At 39.5% G+C, this 13,904-nt stretch overlaps 1 protein-coding gene across 1 annotated transcript in view; it reads right to left on the bottom strand.

Moving 5' to 3' along the window:
- Window positions 1-6: 6 nt before the first annotated feature.
- Window positions 7-13,904, bottom strand: part of ABCA4 (ATP binding cassette subfamily A member 4) — a 63,130-nt gene continuing 49,232 nt past the window's right edge. Inside the window, exons 36-49 of the mRNA XM_057373719.1 lie at window positions 13,097-13,274; window positions 11,615-11,730; window positions 9,777-9,924; window positions 8,220-8,343; window positions 7,376-7,505; window positions 6,422-6,542; window positions 6,196-6,258; window positions 5,978-6,084; window positions 4,953-5,094; window positions 4,308-4,442; window positions 3,070-3,173; window positions 2,891-2,983; window positions 2,304-2,553; window positions 7-1,414 (exon numbers count right to left, since the gene is read on the bottom strand). Coding sequence (XP_057229702.1) covers window positions 1,292-1,414; window positions 2,304-2,553; window positions 2,891-2,983; window positions 3,070-3,173; window positions 4,308-4,442; window positions 4,953-5,094; window positions 5,978-6,084; window positions 6,196-6,258; window positions 6,422-6,542; window positions 7,376-7,505; window positions 8,220-8,343; window positions 9,777-9,924; window positions 11,615-11,730; window positions 13,097-13,274 — 1,834 coding nt within the window. The 3' untranslated portion in view covers window positions 7-1,291. The remainder of the gene's footprint in view (window positions 1,415-2,303; window positions 2,554-2,890; window positions 2,984-3,069; window positions 3,174-4,307; window positions 4,443-4,952; window positions 5,095-5,977; window positions 6,085-6,195; window positions 6,259-6,421; window positions 6,543-7,375; window positions 7,506-8,219; window positions 8,344-9,776; window positions 9,925-11,614; window positions 11,731-13,096; window positions 13,275-13,904) is intronic.

The raw sequence follows: 13,904 nt of genomic DNA, 5'->3' as shown, positions 1-13,904 counted from the left end.
TTGTTTCATAATTAATTTATTTATCTATAATAGATGTATAGAAAGATTTTTGCAACTATTTATAATGGTGAAATATACAATAAATTCTAGACTATATTTTAAAACCAGTTGAAATAATTATGGCAAAAAGAGAAAGCTACAGCTGATTGCTGAAGTTTCTCATATTTTGTACAGTACAAAGCAAGAGTGTCCTTATAAAAAAAAAAAAACTACATCAATTGAAGAAAATAATCTTTCAAAGCAAAAATACATGACCCAGACTTTAATTCTGTATAACATATCTTAGAGAAGATTTCTTAGAAGTGTTTAGATCTGGTAGGTACCTGAAGCAATATGTAATTATGAATTTGTTTTCAGTATTGTTTTTCCACTAGTTAAACTGGGAACCAGAGAAAAGAACTAAATGTCAAATGATTTCCCACTGAATTCAATGTGGAGAACAAGCAGGTTGAAATTTTCCTTCTGAGGAGGTAGAAACCATTCACACTTTACACCYATATAATGTCCAGTCACAGGAAAGAAGAAAAATTTGGTCTTGTTTAATAACAAAATTATCTTTCCAGGTCTCTGCAAGAAAACAAAACTTTTGGCAGATTTGGACTCCTCTCTTTAATCTCCATTTTGACATTTGGCCTCCATTTGAGGCAACTTGAAGATTAGTATGAGATCATTTTAATTAATTTTTTTTAAAGCAAGTTTCTTGTCTGGATCTAAGATCTGAATTAATTCTTTTCATTCTTGCTGAGACAACYGTCTGTTTTCCCAGGCAGCCTGGTGAGACAGTGAAGCAATCTCCCAGCACTAGCCCCACCAGCCAGCACTGTTCTGACCTTGATAGTCCTGTGCACTCAGCATGGCAGGAATCTCCTTCGGAGCTGGGCAATGCTCTCTCTGCCTTGGGACTGCAGCAGTYGACATAAGGGTTAAACAAGAAAAGCCTGCCAGCCTGGAAGTACCAGATAGAGAATCCATCTTTGATGTTGTTTATATGTCAACAAGGAGGAATGAGACTTCTCTTCTTGTACCTTATAATGGACTTTAAGTTAGAGGAAGATTTTATTCTATAGCAAGAATCTGCCTTTCCTTTGATACTGTCAGCATGTAGTGTTCTGGTAGAGCAGCAGAAGTTGGCTGTTGCTAGGGCTGTTGYTGTTGAGAGCACAGTGCTCAGAAAGGTACAAAAAATCAGTGTAATACTGAGAGTGGGAACCTTTGTTTTACCCTTGCTCTGCTCTGGAATGGCACATGTTTGCACTGTGCACACACTAAGCCAGGAGACTGTAGGAACAGTCTATGCAACTCCCTGCTGGTGCAAAGCAGGGGACACCTTTSCCTCTCGGCTGGCTCCAGCTGCACGCGGATGCAAAGCAATTTCCTCATCCTCCATCTGCTGTTTAGCAAAGTTCACAAAAACCTGTGTGAGGAAAGCAGAAAATGTCACCGTCTCTTCAACTGAGATGAGTTAGTGGAATGACTGCTCCGCAGGAAACAGACAGAAAGGGCAATCCACAGACATCAGCTGAACTGAGACAGTGTTATCAGCTGGGATCATGAGTTCCGCCTTTATTTTGATAAAATTCCTTGCAACTTCCTTCCTTGAAACTTCCTTCCTTTGGATGTGCTTTCTAACAACTAAAATCCTACTTTTTCTTAAGGAGGAGATGGCTTCAGCAAGGTTTGCATGGTTTACACAGCATGAGTTTGGTTGTGATAGGAATGAGGAGACAGAATATTTTAGTAGGAAGCTGAAAAGCAGCCAGGAATGTCTCTATCAGTTCCACTGAAAACAGCTGTGGGACCTTATTGGGACCTTATGTGGACCCTTAGTTACTCAGGAAAGCAGGCAGATGGGGCCAATAGCTTCTTGCAAGTGGGTGCTTTCAAAATTCCCAGTGGACTTTCCAGGATTTGTGTGTCTAATTGCTTCTCACAGTATCTCTGATACAACACAGTCCAAAGAGTTATTTAAAATAAAATGCTATTCTTAGCTCAGTCTCATTYCAAATTGGTGACCTTGACTGCTCAGACTGCTGCTCCTGTAGGAATGGGTTACGTGAACTCTGACATCTGGGAAATGCTGTCTGACCAGCTTTCAAATGGCACCTATTTGTACAGGGAATAAGTTACTGATTCATACTGATCCATTCTCYATGATGAGAGGCCTGGGAATTTTGCCTGAGAAAGGTGTGAGATAATTCTCTACTCTGACCAATATGGTCCTTCACTTGTTTGAATACATCCCAATCATGTTGCCTAATTCTTATCAGTAGGGCTTTCTCATGGAYGTTTTAGTTTTTACTCACCTGATCTAACGTTGTTTGAGACACAGAATATTCTTCAATATGCAAGTTTTCCTTATTGGAGATTATTAATCGAAAAATTTTAGCCAGAGAGGAAGAGCAAATCTGATACTGCAGCATGTTGTAGTGTTTCTCTCTCTGTAAACTCCCTGGGAAGTTGATGCGTATGAATTGCTCAGCAGGAGTAGGATCTGGAGGCAGCCCAGACTTTGGAGCTTTGATTTTCAGAGTGACAATGTAACCATCTCCAAACCTGGGAAGGACATGTGGATTTAGGAATCGGATGAAGAGGTGATTTCATCATTCAGGAAGGAAATTAGTTTTCTGCAGCTATGAAAACAGTAACAGTATCTGAAAGATAATGCATAAGACCCAGCTTTTTAGGAAGCACTGTATTTGCCCTGCCAGAAGTGTTATGTAGCTTAATAGAGTTGAAATCAGATCTGGTCAGATTGTCTAATACACCACTCAGAAATAGGTGCACTCAGAAATAGGTGTGGTTAAACACTGAATTACTTGTATTAAGAATGGTACATGTCACATACATTAAGTTTTCCTAGAAAAACCCACCATAAAAATGTTCTACTTACTTGTATTTTAGCTCTTGAATTGTGCCTAGGCATTTGAAGGTACCTTGTACCATGATGGCTAAACGAGTACAGAGGGCTTCACATTCTTCCATACTTCAAAACAGAGAACAGATATTTGAGAGAAAAGCCAACAGATGATGTTCAGCTGCATTTGGATTCTGAATTCTAACTGTTTTTACCTGTGTGAAGTTAGAACCACTGCTCGCCCATCTCTGAGCACACCCACAATTGAGTCCCACAGGAGGCGCCGGGACTGAGGGTCCATTCCGGTAGTCGGTTCATCCTGTAATGGAAATGTTAAGACAATCAGAATCAGATGAAAAAGGGAAAATCTCTTTAGAATCAAGTATTTTTTGGACCATAGCATGTAATTGCTTCTCTAGTGTAATCTGTGCCTTGAGAAAGCACATAACACCTTGAGAAGCATATCAGGGAATGGGTACCAATGGACTTCGTGGCACAAAGCAGTAAGGAAGCAAGTACAAGAACCTGCAGGTAAGAATACAATGTTGTCTGTGTAGGGCAGAGCTACAGGGAAAGGAATGCCTTTTCTGGGCAACAACGAGTTCTCACCAAGTAATCTTACATGAGCATAGAGGGCATTGCTCAATCCAAGAAACTAGTGAAGTTACTCTGATTTACACCAGCTAAGGATCTGACACTGCATAAATCAGCTAACTCAGTAAGTAACAAAAATAGTAAAAAATAATCTTGGACAGAAAGATTTTCATTGAACATCKTGTTTTAAGAGATTATGAGAAAATGTTTTATCTGACTGTTTACTACATATAGGCAGGATATATGTAAAGGCATATTAAATGGTACAAGGAACCATGCTACTAACATGTATTTAAATACTTCTTAATAGATTACAAATTAGAGTGGTAGAATGGAATCTAAATAAAGAATTTTTGTAGCAATTTCATTAGAATTTTCCTTTAGCTATGCAATTATCTGATCACTTATTTAGCAAAAATTACATTTCAGCATTTTAGCATAAATTTGTATAATTTTTTAAAAAGATATTAAAGGCTGCAAAAGGGTAGCTATCTGCCTCTGTTCTGCTGGATAAAGCAGCCCAGTGTATATGTCAGAAGATGATCTTTTACAACAGTGGCTACACTCTGACAACAAAAGGGTGACAAACTAAACCACAGTTTAAATTCAGATTTTTCTGGATTATAGATTTTATCTCAAAACATTTTTTATTAAAGATCTTTCTTTTGTAATCACTTGGARTCCATTGGATACATAGTTATGCATCCCAGTCTATGCCTGAAATTAATCCAAAATTACACTGAAATAGCTGTCAGTTGAGGGCAGAAAGGGGCTTGCAAGGGTTTTGTAGCTCTTTAACATGTAGTATTATGAGAYGTTATACTGAACTATCACAGGCCTGTGTTTCTATGACACTTACTAGCAAGACAAGTGGTGGGCAACCTATCAGGGCAATGGCAGTGGAGAGCTTGCGCTTGTTGCCACCACTGTAGGTCCCTGCCAAGTGGTCTGCGTACATAGGAAGTCCCAGCTKCTGGATGCCCCATTCAGCAACCTGTGAAAAAGACTTTTCATTTCACACAGCAGTAAATGCACAACAGACAGGATTGCTGACACATCCCTCTCCTGGCAGAAAGTTGACAGTTCCCTGGGGTTTAGAACATTCATTTTAGAACTGGACCAGGGAGGTACAAAACTTATGACAATCAGGGGAGTTCTAACTGCTTGGTATAACTGTTCTATCTTCTGGGAAATCTTCATGTTYTCTTTCTTATACAACTTTCAATACAAGAGCAAAACAGCAACCAGTGCTGTTCTGAGGCACGGGAATTGTTTCTTTAGCCTTCCACTGTTAGTGCCACAGGTTTGCAATTACCAACAATGCCTGGGAACCTGCATTTGAGAGTGCGGTCTTGTTGCTTAATGGTCTGAAGGACAGGAATCATTCCCAGGACTTCAGTATACAAAACAAGTCCGCTTTGGAAATTCTGGCCCTTGGCACGTTAAAAACACTGTTAATCATAACAAACAATCATTGTAACTACCAAAAGCAAGATTACTTTACCCTCTGGATTTCTTCTGCTGGCACCCCCCGCAGGCGTGCATATAAGTAGAGGTGTTCTCGTCCTGTGAGTAGGTCATCAATGGCATCAAACTGAGGGCAGTATCCCATGTTTTGATGGACATTAGAAATGTGGGTCAATATACTGGAGAAACAAAGACAAGAGTCATAGTTCTGTAATACCAGCTCTAAGACAGTGAAAAACTGTTTGAATAAAATCTTTATTTTCTGAGGCAACAACCCTTGTAAGAGGAGAATGAAATCTTCCTGATTGAATAAAATCTTTATTTTCTGAGGCAACAACCCTTGTAAGAGGAGAATGAAATCTTCCTGATAAAATGTCCTACCAAAATACCTGTCTGTACATAAGAGCAAGGACAAATATTGTTGTCTTAAGTGTAGAAGAAAAAAAAGCAGTTATTTCAACTCAGAGTGTGGTCACTAGCAAYAGACAGGACACTTCAATGGCAAACACTTCAATGGTGGTAGGAAAAGTACAAAATCACAGAATGGTTGTRGTTGGAAGGGGGCTCTGGAGGTTTTCTTATCTACTGACCCTGCTCAGGYAGTCACCTAGACCATGTCCTGGCAACAAAAGAGTTATTGCTYAACTCACATCAATGGGCAAAGAATCAAATCCCAGCTACACCTAACAAGCCAAGGTACACAACCTGGAAGTAAACTAAAGAAGTGCTCAACAGATCACACTGTAATAATTTATAACATTATGCCAGCTCTGTATAAACAAAGATGTTAGTAAAAGCCCGAGAAAAGTCCCAAAGCTCAGATCAAAGCACCCTGTTGGACARCTTATCTTATGTTTGGGAGCTCTTGCCAGTAGATATGACTGCCTTGTCCCACTGTTAGCATACTTACACTACAACTGTACAACAGAGTGTTAAAGGTGTAAAATGCAATTGTGTATTAGCTGTGATCTTGSTGCCATAGAGGTGCTGGCTCATTGAGAGTGATCTGGATAGTTCTACCCTGCCAAATGGACTGTCACAGGGTTTTTTTAAGGTACTTACCTATTGCCAGCCACTGTAGCATCTCCAGATGTCACATCAGTATCTCCAGTCAGCATTTTGAATGTTGTTGTTTTGCCAGCACCATTCACTCCCAAAAGGCCAAAGCACTAAATTGCAAAATTTATCATATTCTTTAATATTTGCAACTTGCAAATCAGTAGGGGCATAAAATCTGAACTGATCCACAGAATGTAATCCAGTRTTATTGAACAACCTACCTCTCCGGGACGGACGCCAACACAGAGTCTGTCCACTGCAGGCTTGCGTCGYCCTGCATAAATCTGTATTGATAGGAGAGGGGGGAGAAAAAAGKAAAGTTCCTATTTTGAGACATCTAAAGAAATGAAAATCATCTGAATTTTTTTAGTTTAATACTATGGGGATGAGGCAACTTTGGAAACAAGACAGGAGTAAATATTTGTTTAATTCTTCTCAAAATATTACCTTGGTCAGTTCTTGTAATTGTAAGATATCTGTTTTGTTTTCTCCATTCATAATTCTTTTTCTTTCTTTTGCAACATCCTCATCTTCASTAATAATAGGTGACATGGCAGTGTCAGCAAACCTGGAAAAACCCAAGATACTGGGTTGGCCTGGGTTCACCTAGAATAACAGTGTGAAACAATGGCTAATCCGTTGCCAAAGTGTAACTGGTGGAAGCAGTAGGGTTGAAACTTCACTGTGTGACAYTGGCTGGAATATTCCTGCTGTTGGGAGAAGGCCTGACCTTTAAAGTTAATCTCTAAATGCTAAAAAGAGAGGAAATGACTTGCTCAAAAGAACATGCCTTGTCATTCACTGATATGACAATAACCTGCCTCTTAGCCACACTTTTCACTGTCTGGCTAATCTTAGGAGCTAGTGATGGTCCTTGCACAGAAGTAGAACTTTTCAGTAGATCTCTCTGCAAGCCAGTCTTCTAATAATTGTACCAATTAGTTGGCACTCTTGAACAGGAGTGAATGACCACTCACAGCTGCTAGGTAGCTGTTTTCATCAAGGGAGCACCCCATATGTAAAGCAGAGAGGGGAAGTTCACATAGTGCCCAGCATGCAACCGTCCATAGGTACTGAGGACAATCCAAACTTTCCAGGTCATTTTATAATCTCACTATTAGTGTCTTAAACTAAAAAAAACTTACATTAAAATCTCAATTCAAGAAAACTTTCTTTATTAAAGTAGTCTTAAATCCTATTAAGATAATGCACATTTGTAAATGCTTTCTTGATTTGGGATATCAATAAATTAAGATAAGATCGGGTAAGCAAATAGAAAACAAAAAAGCTTCAAATTTAGAGAAAAATTAAGAAAAAAAAAGAAAAAAAGGAGGGACATAGAGAATAACAAAGATAGTARTCCTTTTAATAAAGGAACATTAATAGAATTTTTAGACATACCATCTTGTGGAGAAAAAACGGTGCTGCATAAGGAGATTCAGAATGAAGAATACAACTCCTTGAAGAGCCATGGCAACCAGGTTCTTTCCAACAAAGTCCCACTGAAAGGGATCAGAAACATGCTCCTCACCTTTGGAGATAAAGCACCAGAAAGGAAGGTGAAATACTGCTRAAAAAGCCCACTGCTCCTCAGAACAAAAAGCATAATCATCATGATTTACTGTACTTTATTTGCTCATGATCAGGCAATGGTTTTAATTTTCCMGTCTTATAAAGATTCTTAACAAAATGCACTCCAAGCTCAGCTGCTGCAGGAGAGTAAAAATAAATATAATCTCTCTGAATATGCACTAATTTGGATATCATTACATGAAACTTGCATAGATTATGTGAAAAGACACACATTTTCTGAATAAAAACAGATGAGTTCTGCTTTATGACTATTCTTTTAATAAGTTGTCTGATATCAAAGTCAACCATATCCCAAGACAATGCGTTTGAAGAACAGCAGTCACTTTAAACATTAACTGAGGCATTCAAATGAAATGACAAAATAATTCCTCCTGTAATCATCTAAGGTCTTCCAAACAAAGGATAAAAAGACATCAGATCCCTACACTGAATGAATGGCTTCATTTCCAATGCAGACTACTGGCTGGGACATAGAGTTCTAACAGCACTATCAGAAGATGTGATTCCTTCATACTCCTCATCCATCTGATGATGGAAGAGGTGAGAATTTCAGAAACATCTACTACTTTTCTGAGTTAATCCTTCCAAACATCTCATCCAAGGTCAGGACATGTGACACTGCTATAACTTGTTTCTTATTGGCTTTACTTACCAAACCTCGCATATACTTCAGTGACAGCTTGGTTCATGGCCAAGTCGATGAGTCCACGGCCCAGGCAAAAGTGTGGGAGGACAAGCAGCACATTTTTCAATGTTTTATTAAACTTCAGCAAAGACTGTAAGAAACAGAAACAACACAAGCTGTTTAAACCAGACCTGTTTAAGAAAACCTAGCAACCTAAGTGAAAAGTTCTTTGTCATGTCAGAGAAACTGGATGTTCTCTGTTCTTAAAATAGAGAAAACAGTATTTATCAAGTAACACTCAAAGCAACATAAAATGCAAACAGCAGAATCATGGCATATACTGCATCAGATAAGGTGCTTGTGAAAAACTGGCAATGAGGAGGTACAGGCAACTGCTCACCTATACCTGCAGTTACTCAGCAAGTTTCTCACTCACTGCCAGACAAAATGGCAAGGTAGAAGACAGTTACTGTTAGGGATGGTTATGCTTGGGTGTTCTTTGCACATCTCTTTGAAGTCAGGGATTAATAAAAACATGTATTGAGTTTGCACAGCCAAGTTCTGGTAGTCGGGGAGCTACAGGGGTGGCTTCTCTGAGAAGCTTCTGGAAGCTTCTTCCATGTYCAGCAGAGCAATCCCTGGCAGCTCCCAAGATGGATGTGCCACTGGCCAAGGCTGGGCCAATTAGGAATGGTGGTAATGCCTCTGTGATAAAATATTTATGAAGAAATCAAAACGAAAAATGATTGTGCAGTTATAATTGTGGYTAGGGAAGGGCACAGTGAGAATATGTGAGAGGAACAACTGCAGACACCAAGGTCAGTGGAGAAGGAGAGGTAGGAGGTGCTCCCAGCACTGAGGCTGGGATTCRCCTGCAACCCGTGGAGAGGCATCTGTGTCCCTGCAGCCCTTGGAGATCCACAGGGATGTGGAGAGCCACCTGCAGCCCATGGAAGAAACCCATGCCAGAGCAGGTGGATGCCTGAGAGGAGGSWGTGAYCCCATGGGAGRCCTATGTAGAGAGGTGTCCATGCTGGAGCAACCCATCCTTGAGGGACTACACCCTGTGGAAGAGTGAYCCATGCTGCAGCAGTTTTAGGAAGACTCTTGCCTGTGGGATGGACTCACATTGCAGCAGTTTGCAGAGAACTGTTGCTTGTGAGATGGACTCACGATGGAGTTGGTCATGAAGAACTATCTCCTGTGGAAGGGACCCCACGGTGGAGGAGGGGAAGGACTCCTCYCCCTTCAGTGGGAGAAACAACGTGTGATGAACTGACCATAACCCCCACTCCTGTCACCCTGCACCACTAGGGGAGGAGGTAGTGTTGCGAAAGAGGGAATGCTGCGGAGGTGTTTTTTTCCAGGTTTTATTTTATTTCTCATTATACTGCTCTGACTTTTTAAATAATTAATTCAACTAATACCTCTAATATTTGGTGAGTGATYTCTCTCAGTCCTTAACTCATGAAGCCTTCATTCTCTTTATTTCTTTCTCCTGTCCAGCTTTGCAAAGGAGTGAGAGAGGCTTTGGTGGGTATGTAGCATCAAGGCAGCATCAACCCCTTACAACACATTACTTACCGGGTTATTTTCAAATAATTCCAGGATGAATGTAATGGCACTGCTGTTGATTCCCACAAAGAGATTAATACAGGACAATGCAACATAAGCAGTGCTGGGGACAYTGAAGAAAGAAGAAGCAGGGTACATCATGGGGATTACTGCCCATCTGCATGCAAGAGACAGAAAAAACAATGATAACTTCTCAGTATTCTCATGTCAGTTGGCCTAAAGAAAACACAAAGCTGAGCTTTCTTCCCATCCCAAGTGCAACAAAATGGTGTAGCCAATCAGCAACCTACCACAGTTTTTCTTTCTAGTTACTAGGTAAGRTTTTTTTCTGCTTAGTCTTTTTTGCTATTAAAATGCAGGGCAGTAGATACTGCTAAAATTGAGAAAACTTAAAGCTAGCAAGGTTGCTATCACCCCAGGTATCCTTGCACATCTCACTGAATTGTTCACCAAGAGGAAGAAACAAAAAAATGTTAGATAAAGCAAACATAGTGTTCTGCTAGATATTCCTCACCCCTTGGAACTGTCCAAAGAAATTACAAACTCTGTAAATTTTGATATTATTTTCTAAGTCCTCTAACATTATTTTTTTTATTCCTGATTTGTAGCTTCCTCTGCCATGATTTCTGGAACACAGCAAATGCACATGCAGCARCATAAGAGAGGTATTCCTTTGGAATAAAATTAAAACGCTTAGCAACAATCAGTCTGACCAGGAAAAACTCTGTAACATGAAACTGAACTGTTAATGGGATAAGACACATTTGGCCAGAAAGAGTAATTCYAAATTTCCCATTGTTACCACAGCTGACACAAGGGCTAATGTATGATTTTATTAATTTACTTTTCTTTCTGTTTTTGAGTAGCAAATGATGAAATTATTGAAGTGACTGCCAAAAGTGATTACACTTTTTCTGAAAATTTCCTCTTGGCACATGCTGTAACATTCGCAAAGATATTTAAGATGTCCATCCACACAGATATGAATTGCTGTATTAAAAAAATATATACAATGCCACAGACAACTTTTGAAAGATACCACTACTATTGAACTTTTAAAAGATATGATGAAAAACTGAAATAAATTAATATTCTCTTAGCAGTTTTACAGAGATTAAATGCTGACAATGCTTTGCAATGTCTCAAGATTTTCATTCGAAGGAMATGATAACTTCAGAAAATCAAAGGTAGTTCGCACAGAAAATAACTTCCTTCCCAAGCTCAATTTGTGATACAAACAGATGAGTATGAAAAGATTAATTTCTTTCTTTAATTCTAGAAACAGGTCAGGTCAGTTGTTTTGCCTAAACTATCTCTGCCGAAGGGCTACCAGGAGCATGATTTTATTGATAAAAATATATGATCATTAATTAAATGAGAGAAAGTGAATTTCAGTCAGCCTTATAAAATGCTGTTTTGCCAATACAAATGATTGTTTGAAGATAAAAAAGTGTTGAATATTCAGTACTCTTTGCCCTTGCGTTAAATGCTGAAAGATATTTTAGTACTGACTGCGAATATGGTAAACGAACAATGACCAAATACCYACACAATGTACAAGGACAATGCAGAAAACAGAACAAGTATATTTTTCTGTAAGGGTCACATTTAATGCTTAAAAATGTAAGGCAGGCAGTGACAAAAGAATCTCTTTCACAGCATGTGGCCTGACAGGGTATGCTAATCTCTATGTAAATCACCACAGCAGAGTCCAGTTTTAACCTGGTTTGGATCTACTCAGTTCTATTCTTCAGAGCTGGATTCCATTGAGGACTGAGCTCAGTAATACGAAATAATTTCTGTGTGAAATACAGGGCCCACCTGCAGGAATAACCTTGAACACTCACCCATACAGGAGCAGCAAGGCAACAAGCACAGGGAGATTAGTTGAAGAGGCGTACGCTTTCTTGTTGAATCCAGCGAATATAGCCACAACCATTCCAGCACTCAGTGCATAATTCACCTGCCACAGCACAGAGGGAAGATCAGTATATAAGAACTGAGAAGGTCTGCAAGCATATGCAGATCCTACACATCATTCTAAAAGGATTTTATATTGAGGAACATCAGAATTTGAGTTAGACTAGTCACACTGAATCTTTTGGATCAATAGATCCCTGGTGATGCTCAGCGTTTTTCTAATAAATCTTTTGTCAGACTGTTTATCAAATTACATATATTTCATATATTACTGCTTCTTAGATTRTGGTTTGTGAGTCAAGTATTACATAGTCCTGCTGCCAGGCTTCCCACAATAAAGGGCCATGAGTATGCAAGGGAAGTGCAGTTTCTGGTGATGCAAACAAAAGCTGTGTAGTATGAAAAAGCTATTTACTTGAGCCACATTCCTGGGAGGAGGCAAAAGTGAGTATGCTTGCACATTGCTCCATTTCCCTGTTCAGTATTAGTAGCACTACTCTACTGCAATGCACAGAATTCCCCATGCAGAATGGAAGGTGGCATTTCACAGAACTGCTAACACCACTTAATGCCTTTGCATCATGCTGTCAAGGGCAACAGCCAAGCAGAATTCCTATCAAGGAAGCTGTGAACAGCAGGGAGCAAGAACTCTGAAACCTGCTTCTTTTTCCTCATTTACTAAAATAATGTTTTGCTTTATCTTCTCCTGAGAGAAATATTATTTTCTTTTTAATTTTTTCAACTCCATTTTCATGCTTTTTTTACTGCATAATCCCTTAGCTGCTTTCTTGGTTGTGAAGGCATGGCCAGAGAACCAGCCCTTGTTGTTCCTCAACCAGCCAAAGAATTTTCTCCTTCACAACAAAGTGGCTGGAGGAGTAACAGGAGGGAAACTGAGCTCTGTCTAAGCAAGTCTTGACCTGTGGTATAAATCTTTTTGGAATAACACAGTGACCATGATACAGCAACCTAAATGAATATGTAATTTTAGAYACCCTAGAATAGTTTGCCAGGCCTCTAGATACTGTTCCAGCAGCCCACTAGGTTCCTTGAACATCTTGAAATATGTTTTGGATCTTCTAGAGGAGAGGAGTGACTAGCACCAGGCAATGAGACTTTTCCCTGCTAAAGTAAGTTGTATTTTATTATACATTCAGTTRTAAGGTCTGGAAATCTGGACTGTGAAAAATATAGCTTCATTAGTTGACTAATGAATTGTGCACCTGAATTAATTTCTGCATCTGTAATTAGTTCAGAGGCCAGATCCTTAGCATGCTCCCTGAGAAACACTTAGAGAAATGAATGCTTTGCAATGCTTGGAATCACCTTCACTCGATTCACRGATCAGCCCTCAGTTCATGCACATCCAGGAAAATCACAGGCTGTGAATCAGACCAGCAGTTACTTACTATGTCCCACATGAAGTTAGTTAGCCAGTAGATAAGAGGGGTCACACCACTGACAAACTGGAGATGCTTGGCTTTTGTTACACGTTCTTGGATCAGGTACAAAACAAAACTGGCTGGTATAAAGGACATGGCAAAAATCACACAGATGGCAACAACAGCATCCACTGAAGTGGTCAGTCTAAAATAGAGCACAAGAAGGGACTGTGAGCAAGGGAATGTTTGCAATGCAGCACTATATTAGCATCTGGGGACTCTGGAGGATGTTTAAAGATCTAGAAGTAGCAAGGCTAATTTTTAAGTAGAAGACTTCTCAAAGTTTCAAAATGTGCTAACATATTTTTCCAAGTTGTTTTGGGGACTGTAGCTAACAAATATGGCACCATTCCCTCATTTTTTACTTGCTTTCATTTTGTGGAACTCCTGTGTACATATGCACTATGTACTCAGTTTGACAGCCTTTCCTGTGTGGGGCATCTCAAACCAGACTTTCAGACACAATAGCCGAAGCAGGRTAAAGAGAAACTTAAAAAGGCAAGTTGCAGTAAGATGAAGCAGCATCAATTTTGCCTCTGTGCTACRATGCAAAGTTTTCAGTTTCATTGAATACTGAACTTAATAGGAGAGTGGAAAATCTTGTCTTTTTAGGGTCATCTTTTTCAAGAAATCATGACTTTCACATTTTGGAATACACCAACCCTACTACATGCCATTGAAAATCTACCTGCATGCTATCCTTGGCACCAGGACAATGGCTGTCAACTACCTGACCTGTGGTCAATTATCGACAATTKCTCATTCCATTTTTTAT

The sequence above is a fragment of the Malurus melanocephalus genome, unplaced genomic scaffold (assembly GCF_030028575.1).
Source record: "Malurus melanocephalus ecotype Western Australia unplaced genomic scaffold, MMel_1.1 scaffold_8, whole genome shotgun sequence".
In the NCBI taxonomy this organism is placed as follows: Eukaryota; Metazoa; Chordata; class Aves; order Passeriformes; family Maluridae; genus Malurus; species Malurus melanocephalus.
This window is presented reverse-complemented; position numbering and strand designations above follow the sequence as displayed.